Below are 13,816 nucleotides of genomic sequence, written 5' to 3'. Positions count from 1 at the left end.
CCGTCCAGGTCGGCGTTCGGCGTACAACTGGCTGACGGGCAGCAGCGTGGATACACTGGCGGATTACTCTCTCAGCTCAGAGTCTCTGTCATCACTGCTGGTCTTTGATAAGAAAACAGAGCGGCATGCAGCTGCGAGAAAACCGGTCGGAGAAGGATTCGGTTTGAGGCGTCTGACTGCGTCAACGGACGAAGTGGACAGTCGCACAAAAGGTCAGCGGGAAAGAAAAGATCAGTGCGACTTAGAAGTCCAAAACAGCCCACACAGATACAAAATCTTCTTATTCTGTCATCAGCCGAAAATGAGAGGCGTAGTAACATCCTGAGACTGAGGCGCAGATTCCTCAAAGACCAAGAAAAAGTCAGCCTGAGGTTTGCACAGAAAGAGATCCAACAGCAGAGACAGCGAAAGGTTCGCAGCAGGCAACATTTTAAGCTACCTGCAGTCTGAAAAAACAATTATCCTGAGTCTAGTTGATCAGCTGTGCTTTTGACTGTCCCAAAGGAAGAAAAAGCTGACCAGAGGCTGCGGAAAGAGGCTCAGGTGACTCTGTATCGTAGCTACAGAGTGGGTGACTTTCCAGATATCCAGATCCCACACAGCAGCCTCATCGCTCCACTTCAAGCTCTGGCTCAGGCAAGGCTCCTGCTTTCTGGAGGTTATTTTCATCATCAGAAACATGAAAACAGACATAAACTACCGCCATACTTTTTATTCCTCCCCAGGGAGACCCAATTTTAGCCAAGCTGCTCTTCAGCTCCATTTTTGCTGGCATCCTCCAAGAGATGGAGAGAAGCCACAGTCCAGAGGAGAGTGTGAGGGTGAAAGAGGAGCTGCGCTGCAACATGAACTCGTTCTTGAGCAAGAGTACGCTCTGCTTCCCTCCCTTTATCGCATGTGTGCAGGTAAACCATGTCTCCGCCTAAAGCGTGTCCAACACATTGTCCTGCAGCAGTCCCATTGATATGCCCGAAGGCTGAAAGCTGCAGAGAGAATCTCCTGATGATTGTTCCTTTAGGATATGTGCTACCGGCACAGGGAGCTGCAGCAGCTGGATCCAGCAAACATCAGCTCCACCTGTCTGGTGACTCTGCAGCAGCCATCAGGGATCCTGCTGCTGGAGGAGGATCTGCTGCAAGCTGCCGGTCCAGATGAACGTCCCGCCAAACGGTCACGAGGACGCAGAGAAATTCCTCCAGACACCAATAAATGGATCCACCTGGCGAAGTAAGACCAGGCTTAAACTGTGATGAATGGCTATGTTGGATAGAAGTCGGATGTCTTCACTTGGTGCAGCTAGCCGGGTCCTCCTGGCTCCCTCTCTGGGGCTTGCGGGCCGCGTCTGTACATCTCGCTGTGTCTTCTGTCGCCAGGCTGTACCGATCTCTGGAGGACTACGACGTGGTGCGTGGTATCTTTGGCGGTAAAGTTGGAACAAAGCCGGTCACCGGTGCTGCTCTCCAAGCTGAAGCCAACACCGACTTTGCTGAAGCCGTGAAGCTTTACAACGAGGTACAGAAACGCTCCGTGGACACTCTCAGGTGTAGGGAAGTGCATCAGGGAGAAATTCAGCTTTGTTCTTAGGTAGTGCAGATGCATGAGTGCAGGTTTTAGCTGTCATTTAGTTCTCATAATAAACTTGGCTTCATTCTAACAGGCTCTCAACACTGAGAACTGGCCTGACGGAGAACCCACCGACTCTGAGAAGGATTATTGGGAAACAGCAGCGATGGAGGCCTACAATCAGCTGGCTGAGTGGAAGTCTCTTCAGTACTGCTCCACCGTTTATATTGATGAAAACACTCCACCGAACCTGGAGAAGATGTGGTCAGAGCCTCTGTACCGGGTAAAACAGGAAGGAGTTACCAGATCTCAACGCAGAGGGACAGACTGGTCTTTCTGGGGTTGTCTTTAACGTTGTGTTTTGCTGCGTTTTTATCCTACACGAGTCTCTGTGATGTTTTTGTAGGAGATGTATCTCCAGCACATGATCCGCAGCATGCTGAAGCAGCTGCAGCTGGGCGAGAGCGACCAAACTCTTCTCAGCTTTGTTGACAAAGCCATGAAAGTGGAGGAGCGTAAAAAGCTGCTGGAGAGTCAGTTCAGCCAAGAGCTCAGCCTGCTCTACATCCTGCAGGAGGACTACGACCGAGCCAAGTACTACGCCAGCTACGCCATGCAGCTCTTCATGGAGGTGTGAGATCTGAGCTGAACCGCGCAGAGAATGATCCTTGCTCGTTTGGATGATCAGCGTCGTCTCTGTCTGCTTACAGAGATACTCTAGTGTGGATACACTCCTGACTCGGAGTCGGCTGACGATTCTGCAGTCGGTGCAGGCTCTGACTGAGATCCAGGACTTCCTTCTGTTCATTAAAGAAGATGGTGGGATAGTAATGAGGGATTTTCTTTTCTGGAGCTCTTTTACGCAAAAATACAACTTTAATTCTATTTTATTTATTAGTGTCGGTGAAGTCCCTTAAGCACCTGATCGGATCGTGGACCGATCGCTATCCTGATGCTCGAGTGGATCCGGCGAACGTGTGGGATGATATTATAACATCTCGGTAAGAAGAACCAGCCCAAGCACTGGAAAACAGCTTAGTCCCACCTATGTTTGAGTTTGGGTTTCTGTGCTTCAGGTGTTTCTTTCTAGACAAGATCAGGGAAAGGCTGCTAAGCCACGCCCCCAGTGACAGCATGGAGGTGGACGGCGCATCCCGAGACGTCGAGACAATAGTGAATGACTGCAAGTTCAACATGAAGCTGCACATGGCCGAAAGCATGTGTCAGCAGGTAAAGACTCAGGAAGTTGTGTGTGTGATGTCACATCCTGTCATAAAACAAAGTCGCAAATGTTTTTAGAAAAACTTTTCAGTCGCCACCAAGCTGCTGAAGGAACTCCACCGAGAAGCCAAAACCAACAAAAGCTGGCTGCTGCGATGGGTGCACTGCTTTAGCCGCTACAACCACAGACGCAGCCAGAATCAGGGTCCCGTGGAGCAGATCGGCATCGTGCTGAAGACTGTCCCGCTCCTGGGTAAGAAACCCCCTCATCCCCCGACAGCTGGAGCGTTTCTACACCAGAGGGTTCATGTCTCCCGTTCTCTCTCTGTAGAGGAGCTGCAGACTGAGTGTCAGAGCGCCTCGGCTAAAGTGTTCAGACACCAGAAGGTACTCCAGGGAACGTCATTGAGCATCCTGGCTACAGCCGTGGGCAGAAGTCCGTCAGTCCTGGGAACTGTTGATCCTGATAAAATGGAGAGAGTTGTCCGGCTCTCGGGAGCTGTTTGGTCCAGTGACAATCCAAAGGTGCTCAAAATATTTAACAGCAAAAAGAAACTAGAAAATCGTTTAAACATCTTTTAGGCAGAGGGTTGGACGTGACCTTCCCTTTGTTGATTTTCTTTTCCCTCCAGGAAGTAGAAGTCGGATTGCAGCTGCGTGCGCTGAAGTTTCTTCAGGAAGCATCCAGGAAGGCTGATGAGGAGCTTCAGTCCTATGATCGGAACTTTGTGGAGACGGGCAGCATCGTAGAGACGTTCATGACGTTAGCAAACTTCTGCGACAAGCTGCTGCGAGCAGAGGAGCAGAACGACTCTGGTCAGCAAGATTTCCGATCAGGTTCTATAACCAATATGCTGACTCCGATTTTGATTTTATGTGTATTTTTTTTTTGTGTTTTTTTTTTTTTTACTCGCTTGTTTTTAATTCAATTAATTTTCATTCTTAATTATGAAGTTGCAGGTTTTTCATTCTGAGGAAGATGCTCTAGTTGTGGACGGACTTTATCACCATGTTTTAACGGTTTGAATAAACGAGTACTCAGACCTACAGTCTAAAAATACAGAATATGCCTTTTCTCTATTCAGAGGACCTTTTCAACGGTGCAGATTTCAGGATTTTTAGTGTACCTAAAAATCCGTCCATTCATCATTCCTCTACATGAGATGATGTATTCCCTGAAGCAATGCTAGACCTTTAATCATGTATGCGTTTGATTACAGAAAGCTGTTTTCCAGACCTTCTGGCGCTTCCTGTTCATGTGGTGGAGAGCATGCTAAAGGCCCTGAAGATGAACTCAGAGGAGGCTCGCCTTAAATTCCCGCGTCTCCTCCAGATCATTGAGCTTTATCCATCCGAGACCCTCAACCTCATGACCAAAGAGGTTCGTTTACCTCCTCCTGCTCTGCTTTAGTGATTAGTTCTTTGGTTCATGGTCCCTGCACAATACGTCGAAAATGTACTGTCGTCGCTGTATCGGCATGCACAATACGCATGAAAGGTCAGCTCGGATGTTTTCTGCACATGATGCGTCTTGTCAAACGGAAGCATGAAGGTTTTGACAAATCAAATAGAGTTCGTCACCCATTTAGCGTATCGGGTGGGTTCTTATAGGTTAGATGCCCGCCCCCTCGGTGGGCAGAGCTTAATGTGTTTGGCTAGCAAACACCTGAGTTAGCTTCCTTCTGCACTTTCTGCTTTTCCCAGGATCCACTGATGGTCTTTTCATGTTCATTTTCTTTTTCCCTTTCCTCGTATCTTTTGATCACAATTTTTGCTTTTCCCATTTTTGATGATATTTTGTAGTCATTTTAAAAAACATGTGTTTTGCATTGTTGTTGATTTTTTTTGTTGCAAGTCATATCGTGCATCGCAGATTTTCCTAACTTCGTGCAGCCCTGGTTCATAAACATTTATTATATTGAAGGGAATCTGCATGTGCTCACTAATAACTGTAGCATTCACACATTAGGAGTTGTTGCAGTGCCCTAAAACATACCTGTGACTCCTCTCTGTGTTTATAATCAGATGGTCTCGGTTCCCTGTTGGATTCTGATTGGCTGGATCAGTCAGATGGTGGCTCTGCTGGACAAACCAGAAGCTGTGGCGGTGCAGCGCTGCATCAGTCAGATAGCTGAGAGCTACCCTCAGGCGCTGGTTTACGCTCTCATGATCAGCACGGAGAGTTACCGCTTTGAGGACTCAGCCACGGGTCATGGGCAGCAGGAATTTGTTAACAGGTGAGCTGTCTTTGATTTTTACTTTTAAGTTAAAATGTGCCGTTCCTCAGAGTTTCTTTTCTTGTTTTTAAATGTTGTTTGTGAACAGACTCAAGAGCCTGCTGGACAAAGGAGGAGCTGTGAAGAAGTTTGTGGAGGCCCTGCAGCAGCTCACTAACCCTGATATGATTTTTAGGGTATTGAACGCAGCTTGATGAATGAATGAATGAATGTGTTTTTGACCTGATGTTGACAGTTCATCTCTCACAGGACTGGATTGATGGCGTGAAGAATGAAATGGAAAAGCCGACCTTTGACAGGAAGCAGATGTGTGGCATGTATGAAGAGATGCGCTCTTTACTCGGGAATCGCAGCGCTGAAGGCTGTGGGGTGTTCCGCAAGAAATTTATTCAGGTTTGTTCTTTACATAGTTCACAAAAACTCTTATAATTTACCTCACAAATGGAAAAATAAAAATTTTTGAGAGTGTCTTTGTACATTTTTCCAGACGCTAGCTCACTTTGTCCCTGGTCTAAAAGCAGCATTATAATTTGTAGAAACGATGCATCAGTTCACACTGGACCTTTTAAATTCTTTATTCTTTACAGAAATTCTCCAAAGCAGTGGAGAAACTCCTAGGACCAGATGGAAGCACAATGTTTGAGAAGAGGAAAGACAAAAGCTTTCTGCAGCAGGTGGACGACCTGGCCAAATCCATGCGTGGATTTATGGAGGAGCCGGGAAACCTGAAAGAGTACTCGCCCTGGCTGAGTGGATTTAAACCTGACCTGTTCAGTAATGTGCTGGAGATCCCAGGTCAGTCAGCTGAAACCCAGATGTTACAAAATACTATGGGGTAAGATTTGTGCCAAAAGGATCAACCAAAAAATACAGTCCCACACTAATTTTACCCTAATAAAGCGACCAAAAAGAACAGTTCAGAAGCAAAAGTATGAATTCCAAAATTATTTCTAAAAACAAAATGAACAAATTAATAAGTAAATATTTACATTGCAAAACAAGATGTTTATTTTTACTTTTAATATTTTATTCCTTTGACATACTTTTTGGTTCTCACCTAATTCTGCACAACTCCGACCATTTAGACTTTTATTCTGAAGGGCATGTATTGCTGTCCCTCGATTTCATTCTGGGCTTTGCTTTTGAAAAGGTTTCAGTGGAACGGGATCATCTGTCCTTTGATCTCATGGCTGACGTGGTGTACCATACACAAAATTCCACTGGGACTTCAGTCTGAATAATGCAAAATTAAGTGAGAACCTAGAAAGTCTCAAAAAAAAATTGAGCTGATGCTTGTGTGGAAGTGTCATATGTGGCCCTTTAAGGTTCATCACTGAATACCTCTGTTGATGGCAGCATGCTCAGATATCAAAGCTTTAATACGTTATTTGTCACAAATTAGGGCCTTTCTACTGTCACGTTTTGGCTCGGTTTGTTTTATTGAACATTTTACTGTTATTGAAGCTGTTTTTAGAGGTGTTGCGTTTATGGATGTTGCGTTCGCAAGAGACTGTGACTGTTTATCTTTGAGCACCAGAACAGTGGAAGCTGTCAGAATCTCGTCAGGCACTGTATGATCAAATCAAATCACGTTTATTTGTATGGCACATTTAAATGCAACTATGTTGCCCAAAGTGCTGAACATAGTTATATAAAAACATTTCAAAATATAAGCAGTCAAGTAAAAGCACAATACAACATAAAAAACAACGCATAAAAAAAAAAGAATCATACATAAGAAATGACAAACAGGACTACATTTCTAACGACTTTTCAGACCCCCTTAACAACTTTTTTTTTTTCAAAAAAGCACCTAGCGACAAATCTGGCGACATTTCTGACCCCCCTCAGCCACTTTGACTACAACTTTGTAGCAGACTTTACCTGCAGATCAGAGATGCATCTGAAGCGACAGGACCGTCCTTCCTTCCAGAGGATCAGAAAGAAAATAATCTGTGCATGTGCGTGCAGCATGATCACGCTACCCCCATTGACCAATCGAACCTTTTGTGGGTTTTCACAAGTCCATTATTTGAGATAGCCACCGGAGCTACATGAAGGGCGACCACTCCTTCCGCCATCCTGCTGCATTTCGGCAGCTGAGCTCGGCTGGCACTGGCAGGCAGCGTCGCACTCACACATGGCTTCTCGCACCACTTGTGGTGCATTCAAGGAACATTGGAACTCTATGATGAGTTCAATAACGTAGCACATTTAAAACTTTTATAAAAAACAGAATAATACTGTAAGGCAGGTCAATATATAGCACTGAATCACAACAGAAGAATACATCTCAAGGCACTTGAAAACTACAAGAGAAAATTCATTTAAATTCAATCATACATACATTCCTATCAATTTAATATTTTTGTGTTTACGAGTTCCATTCTCTTCAGACAAAATAGAAATATTCTTCCATTTTTTGTGCCATCTTGACGTTTTAAAGGCTGCTGTTTTGTATTCTATGGAGTTTTTATTTTAATAAAATATAAAAAATAAATTAAATAATTTTTTAAATAAAATCACACAGGTTTTATTTGATTTACTCTACAAGACCGGTGACGTCATGACGCAAATGTGGTGACGTCATCACGCAAACCAGATTGCGTCATTGCGTCGTATGCAAATTAGCACGTGACGTCATCTGGCGACTTTTGGGGGGAACTTCAGCTACTTTCAGTCGAAAACAGTTGGCTACACTGAATGAAAATATGCACTTGTGAATTAGATTAGATTAGATGAAGTTTATTTGTAAAGGGACAGTACATATTAATGGATATATATATAGTTATACATATGTAAACATGCAAGATTATAGCCAAGGCTAATTTCCATCTTTATTGATAAATGACCCGCACTTGTATAACGCCTCTTAGAGTAAGGACTCCAAAGCGCTTTACACTACAGTGTATCATTCATCCATTCACACACACATTCACACACTGATGGTGATGAGCTACGATGTAGCCACAGCTGCCCTGGGGCGCACTGACAGAGGCGAGGCTGCCGAGTACAAGCGCCACCGGTCCCTCCGACCACCACCAGCAGGCAACGTGGGTTAAGTGTCTTGCCCAAGGACACAACATCTTTAGTCCCTCAGCAGTTGATAACTGCTACACATGTGTGAATACAAACAATTATATAGTACATTTTTGTTTTTAGAGGGAGGTTTTTGCTTTTGAAATTCACACTTTTGCCCCTGAACTGTTCTCTCTGGTTGCTTTATTCAGTTATATTTTGTGCAAGACTGTTTTTTTTTTAGGTTGATCCTTTTGGCACAAATCTTATCCCATAAAATAATGAACTCTTTAACTGTTTTATGTCCAGTTGCTGCGTGGTTTAATATGACCTGCCATTCGTGTATGTTTGATGTTTTAACAGTGAAAACATGCTGTTTACTTTTGTTTTAGGACAGTATGACGGCAGAGCTAAACCATTACCGGAGTATCATGCAAAGATAGCTGGCTTTGATGAGCGGGTAGGCTTTTAGACAGACATGTCATGTATAATCCTGTTAAGCTGGGCGTGAGCGTGCTGTTGTTTCTCTTTTTTCAGGTGAAGGTGATGTCTTCCATCCGCCGGCCCAAACGTCTTATCATTCGTGGTGACGACGAGCGGGACCACCCCTTCCTGGTGAAGGGCGGGGAGGATCTCCGTCAGGACCAACGCATCGAGCAGCTTTTTGCTGTCATGAACATTCTGTTGAGTCATGACACGTCCTGCACAAACCGAGGACTGCAGCTCCGCACCTACCAAGTCGTTCCCTTAAACACCCGGTACTTGACTCAGCTAACCAGTTAATGTAAGGTAAAACATTATAAAACATCTGTAAATGTGTTTTTTTTTCTAGAATTGGTCTGATTGAATGGATGGAGAACACGTGCACTTTGAAAGAGTTCCTCTGCAACACAATGACTGAGCAAGAGCAGCAAAACTCATTGAGGTATGATAAGGATTAGCATCTAAGAAAATATCAATGCACTGAAATATTGCGATATTTCGCCTTATGAAACTGAATCGATATTTAAAAGCAGAGTATCTGTTTTTTATTGAGAACCTACGTGCAAACATTTACTAATGCCACTTACACCTAGCATTGGCTCCACTCCTCTGGCCGCTGTCATTCCACACTGCCTTAGGAATGCAGATGAGATTGAACACATGGGCGATGTCCAAAATTGGCATGATAAATGCATATGAGTGATGTCATGAGCACATCTCCGAGCACGTGGGAGGAGCAAAAGAGCGCGGAGAATTCCGCTGTGTTTCCATTAATAAACAAAAGCAGCCTGAGCCGTCTTGCCTTTGGCGACCCTCTGACTCCGATATTGCTGATTCTATCTGCCAATCAGAGGCTCTCCCTAACAGTAGGCATGATTTTGAGCCGGCTAATCAGCCAGCAGTGGGCGTGTTGGACCAGTTCAGCTCCAGGCAGACTGCCTCGGCAAGAGGGCTGAAAAGACGTCCAGTTGCGCGCCGGAAAATGCAAGGCAAATGAGAACACTCCTAACCCGGTCCAGGCAGAGTGGAGCCGATGCTAGTGTGTAAAGCCGGGCGTACACTGTGCGACTTTTTCACTTTTTTGAGCCGATTTTCCACTCGTGTGAGAATCCACGAGATCGGGGTGAGTTTTGCGCCGAGCGGTCTTGTAGTGTACAGGGGGTTACGAGAGGCGATTAACACCACGTGACCAGCTACCGATCAGCAATCATGAGCTCGCACAAATTTCTGGCGTGTTTAATATTTTGCTCGTCCCTCATGAGGGTATCGGCGCTGCGAGCAGCTGCGACCCAAAAAGTATCAGAACCGCTCACGGTGCATGAGAATTCCTGCATCAACACGGCTCGCCCGCTATTTCCCTAATAACACATGTTGTTCGTTTTTATTTCTACACGTTTTTTTACTCACAAAGATTGTCAAGAAAGCGTGTTTGTCGTGTTCGTGTCAAATTAAACTGATCACAAAACACAGATTTACTTTCTTTATTTCGTTTTCCTCATCCAACCCCCATAAATCCCTGTGTGTCCCCCTGCAGCACTCCTGAAGCACAACAGGTGAAACAAGACAAAAAAGTCTGACGTGTTGAGTAAAAACTGCTATTTTTAGCATATTTTTAGGGCCGACGTGTTGCTACCAGACGTACAGTGTGAGCAGTCAGGTGGCATCCGAGAACTGGGTCGTACAGTGTGAGCACATGACTCGTGAGATGTGCCCTGCGAGGAAGTCGTACAGTTTGAGCTGAAGCTGAATGCTACGAGTGAAAAAGTCGCACAGTGTACGCCCGGCTTTAGTGCCATAAATTTCTTTTGTGTGGTGCAATTCAAGCCCCGACTGCTTGGTGGCAGCAGTTTTTACTGCTTTCATCCTGAGGAACCAACAATATCTCACGATAACACAGGATGTGTCTAGAAAACATCTGGAGTTTTCTATTTAAATTCAGTAATTGCAAATATCATATTGCTTTTAGTTTCACAAAATCGTCTTTCATCTATTGAGATATTGATTGCATCACCAGATTCTTGCCTAAACACACCCCTAGTAATCATGCAGTGTCTATCTATATTCATTACTTCAACAAGTCTTGGACTATTGATGTGCTTCAGCTTGTTTTTCTTTCAGGTGCCATGATATCTACAAAAAATGGCTTCTAACCTTTGGTTCAAAGTCAAACCCCGGAAATGATATTTTACTTTATGGAGTGACTTACAGGTAGGTTGGCTGAGTCCTGTGTGAGCAGCAATGAGTTAGAGTTTAGGCCATGTTGGACATTTCCTGCTGCAGCTGTTTATAAACAAGTTTTTTTTTATGTTTCTGTATCAGGAAAGCCAAACGCACCGAAGTGGTAAACAACTTTCTGAAAATGTTGCAGTGTGTCCCGAGTGATCTGCTGAAGTAAGATCAAAACCTGTTATGTACGATCAATAATTAAGATCATCACCTGGATATAAGCCTTTCCTTCGTTTCTAATTGTAGGAGAGCTTTTCTGAAGATGTGCAACAGTCCTGAGGCGTTTCTGTCCCTGCGCTCTCACTTCATCAGCTCGCACGCTTTGCTGTGTGTGAGCCACTGGATTCTGGGTATCGGGGACCGCCATCTTTCTAACTTCATGATCAATATGGAAACAGGAGGCATGATTGGCATCGACTTTGGTCATGCGTTTGGTTCGGCCACACAGGTAGCATCTCTAAAAATAGTTCTTTTGTAGAGTTTTCACATCAGTCAATTAGATTATTATGATTATTTTTTTCGTATTTCCTTCCAGTTTCTCGTCGTGCCCGAGCTCATGCCCTTCCGGCTCACCCAGCAGTTTGTGAATCTAATGCAACCCTTAAAGGAGTCCGGTTTGGTCCAAAGCATCATGGTCCACTCCCTACGAGCCTACAGAGCCGAACCAGACCTTCTGCTGAACACCATGGATGTGTTTGTCAAGGAGCCCTCGCTGGACTGGAAGGTGACCAATCTTTAACCAACTACTGGAGTCCATTTTGCCTTTACAGTAATAAATACACATCACAATTCCCCCACAGAACTTTGAGCTGAAGCAACTGAAGAAAGGAGGAACCTGGACGGAGAGCGTGAACACCAAAGAAATCAACTGGTACCCTCTGCAGAAGGTGAACTTTGCCAGAAGGAAACTAGAAGGAGCAAATCCAGCTGTGATCACCAGGTACCTCACATCTGCTTGACCAGGAACATCTCAGGATGATAATTCATTTACATCTAGAACATTTTCACTTAAACTCAAACTCTCTGTTTCTGTAGTCAGAGGAAACAGGAAGTTTACAGAACTTCCATCTAAAATCAGACCATCTGTTTATGTGACAGAACAAAGCTACTTTGTCTTGTTTCTTCGTCATCACTAATTAAATTAAATTAAATTCTTGTTCCTCAGTGAGGAGCTGAAGCTGGGCTTTGAAAAGGATGCAGCTTTCCCAGGAATGCAGTCTGTGGCTCTGGGGACTGAAGAGCACAACATTCGAGCGAGGCTTCCAGCTGCAGGTCTGTCTGTGGAGAAGCAGGTAGACTGTCTGCTCGACCAAGCCATGGACCCAAACGTGCTCGGCCGAGTTTATGCAGGCTGGGAATCATGGATGTGAATCTTCGTGGTGGTTCAGTTGTGATGGTCAGAAGGAAAATGTTGTGTCTGGAACATGTGAAGAAGCTGATTTTAAAGCTTGTTTGTAAGGTTTGGTGATTCTAAAATGGCGCTTGGTGTTTTTTTTATTGTGAAAAATGATTCTCACTGATGGAATTGCATTATCACTGAAAATGACTGTTATATCACTAAGGATCAGGAATTAAATGGATCATCACTAACTCTGCATCCGGTGAGATTTTTCATGGACTTAAAAAAACAGCATAAAATTAGAATCTGTAAGAAAATTTTAGTGAGTCTGCTGTCAGAAACTATCCTGCTGAAGAGTCAAAAAGAACCTCTAAAGAGGATGCCAACAGAATCCTTCCAGCTGATTTTCTGAATCACGTTAACCCTGATGAAGCATCTCGATGCTCAGGGTAAAACCCGACAAATGTTTAAGAGGGGTTAGGGAGAGAAGATCTGTGTGACTGGCTACAGAGAATAAATGATAGGATTTGTGATCCAGCCAGTGAAAGGGACTTTAACTAATCACATCCATGTAAACCCACAGCTGTGTAGAAGCAGTGGTTGGACCAGAGTGCTTCATGATCCTCAAATCCAAAACATGGAACGCAAAACAACTGAAAAAATGTTTGTCCTCGTGATTATGGATTTACTTGATACTGATCAGAAAAATAAGGTTTACGTAATTATCTAAATAAAAAGAACACTGTTGTTGTACATTTAAACAAAAGTCTGTTTTTCAGGACAATAACATGATAAAAGGTTTAATCAAGACTATTCAAAGATGAATCAGTCTGTGTTATTTTTAATTTTTTTACCTTAAGAGATTTAAAAGCAGAACTTGTGGTTTAATTGCATTATGACTCAACTCTGGTTGGTTTCTTCATTGTGTAAAACAGGAATCAGAAAAACCTCACATGAGCCCTTGTTCGAGTCCGATCTGAACCAGAAAACCAACTTGAGACATGTTTAGGATTTTCTTTTCTGTTATTTGTAATTTCATTTGTAACTTTTAAAACGGGTCCTGCAGAGAATTTAGCAGTGAAATTACATTAATACCAACGTTTTACTGGAAAAATGACTCACCCTGCGGGGCGTTTCGTTTTCAAGGATAAATGTTTCTAAATAATCTTTTATGAACTAAACAAAAACACACATGTAGTTGTGTTTTTAAGGTCAAAGTAAAAAGTTGGGAAAGTGTTACACAACTCGTTTATAAAACATCTCTAAATATGCAAACTTTAAAATGTCATTACATCGTCTTCCTCCGCTTATCCGGGTCAGGGTCGCGGGGGCAGCATCCCAACTAAGGAGCTCCAGACCGTCCTCTCCCCGGCCTTCTCCACCAGCTCCTCCGGCAGGACCCCAAGGCGCTCCCGGACCAGATTGGAGATGTAACCTCTCCCATCGTGTCCTGGGTCGACTCAGGGGCCTCCTGCCGGCAGGACATGCCCGAAACACCTCCCCGGGGCGGTGTCCATCCTCACCAGATGCCCAAACCACCTCAACTGGCTCCTTTCGATCCGGAGGAGCAGCGGTTGTACTCCGAGTCCCTCCCGAATGTCCGAACTCTTCACCCTATCTCTAAGGCTGAGCCCGGCCACCCTACGGAGGAAACTCATTTCGGCCGCTTGTATCCGCGATCTCATTCTTTCGGTCATTACCCAAAGCTCATGACCATAGGTGAGGATTG

The 13,816-nt window shown here is 44.3% G+C and overlaps 1 protein-coding gene across 2 annotated transcripts in view; it reads left to right on the top strand.

Annotated features, from left to right (window-relative positions):
- prkdc (protein kinase, DNA-activated, catalytic subunit) overlaps positions 1–12,343 on the top strand; it is a 38,782-nt gene extending 26,439 nt beyond the window's left edge. Inside the window, exons 59-86 of one of the 2 annotated variants that reach the window (XM_054751360.2) lie at positions 9–212; positions 296–411; positions 505–636; positions 726–905; positions 1,019–1,227; positions 1,374–1,512; positions 1,658–1,846; positions 1,970–2,194; positions 2,274–2,382; positions 2,462–2,564; positions 2,640–2,793; positions 2,863–3,037; positions 3,116–3,309; positions 3,417–3,621; positions 4,005–4,165; positions 4,810–5,021; positions 5,110–5,197; positions 5,271–5,414; positions 5,609–5,816; positions 8,432–8,499; positions 8,577–8,797; positions 8,872–8,964; positions 10,641–10,730; positions 10,842–10,913; positions 10,995–11,196; positions 11,284–11,472; positions 11,549–11,688; positions 11,914–12,343. In XM_054751360.2, the coding sequence (XP_054607335.2) occupies positions 9–212; positions 296–411; positions 505–636; positions 726–905; positions 1,019–1,227; positions 1,374–1,512; positions 1,658–1,846; positions 1,970–2,194; positions 2,274–2,382; positions 2,462–2,564; positions 2,640–2,793; positions 2,863–3,037; positions 3,116–3,309; positions 3,417–3,621; positions 4,005–4,165; positions 4,810–5,021; positions 5,110–5,197; positions 5,271–5,414; positions 5,609–5,816; positions 8,432–8,499; positions 8,577–8,797; positions 8,872–8,964; positions 10,641–10,730; positions 10,842–10,913; positions 10,995–11,196; positions 11,284–11,472; positions 11,549–11,688; positions 11,914–12,118 (4,427 nt within the window). In that variant the 3' untranslated portion in view covers positions 12,119–12,343. The remainder of the gene's footprint in view (positions 1–8; positions 213–295; positions 412–504; positions 637–725; positions 906–1,018; positions 1,228–1,373; positions 1,513–1,657; positions 1,847–1,969; positions 2,195–2,273; positions 2,383–2,461; positions 2,565–2,639; positions 2,794–2,862; positions 3,038–3,115; positions 3,310–3,416; positions 3,622–4,004; positions 4,166–4,809; positions 5,022–5,109; positions 5,198–5,270; positions 5,415–5,608; positions 5,817–8,431; positions 8,500–8,576; positions 8,798–8,871; positions 8,965–10,640; positions 10,731–10,841; positions 10,914–10,994; positions 11,197–11,283; positions 11,473–11,548; positions 11,689–11,913) is intronic. The other variant, XM_054751361.2, reaches the window with a different exon arrangement.
- The last annotated feature ends 1,473 nt before the right edge of the window (positions 12,344–13,816 follow it).

The sequence above is a fragment of the Nothobranchius furzeri genome, chromosome 7 (assembly GCF_043380555.1).
Source record: "Nothobranchius furzeri strain GRZ-AD chromosome 7, NfurGRZ-RIMD1, whole genome shotgun sequence".
NCBI classification, from domain to species: domain Eukaryota; kingdom Metazoa; phylum Chordata; class Actinopteri; order Cyprinodontiformes; family Nothobranchiidae; genus Nothobranchius; species Nothobranchius furzeri.
Note: the sequence above shows the minus strand (reverse complement) of the source record. Positions and strands in the feature narration are given on the sequence as shown.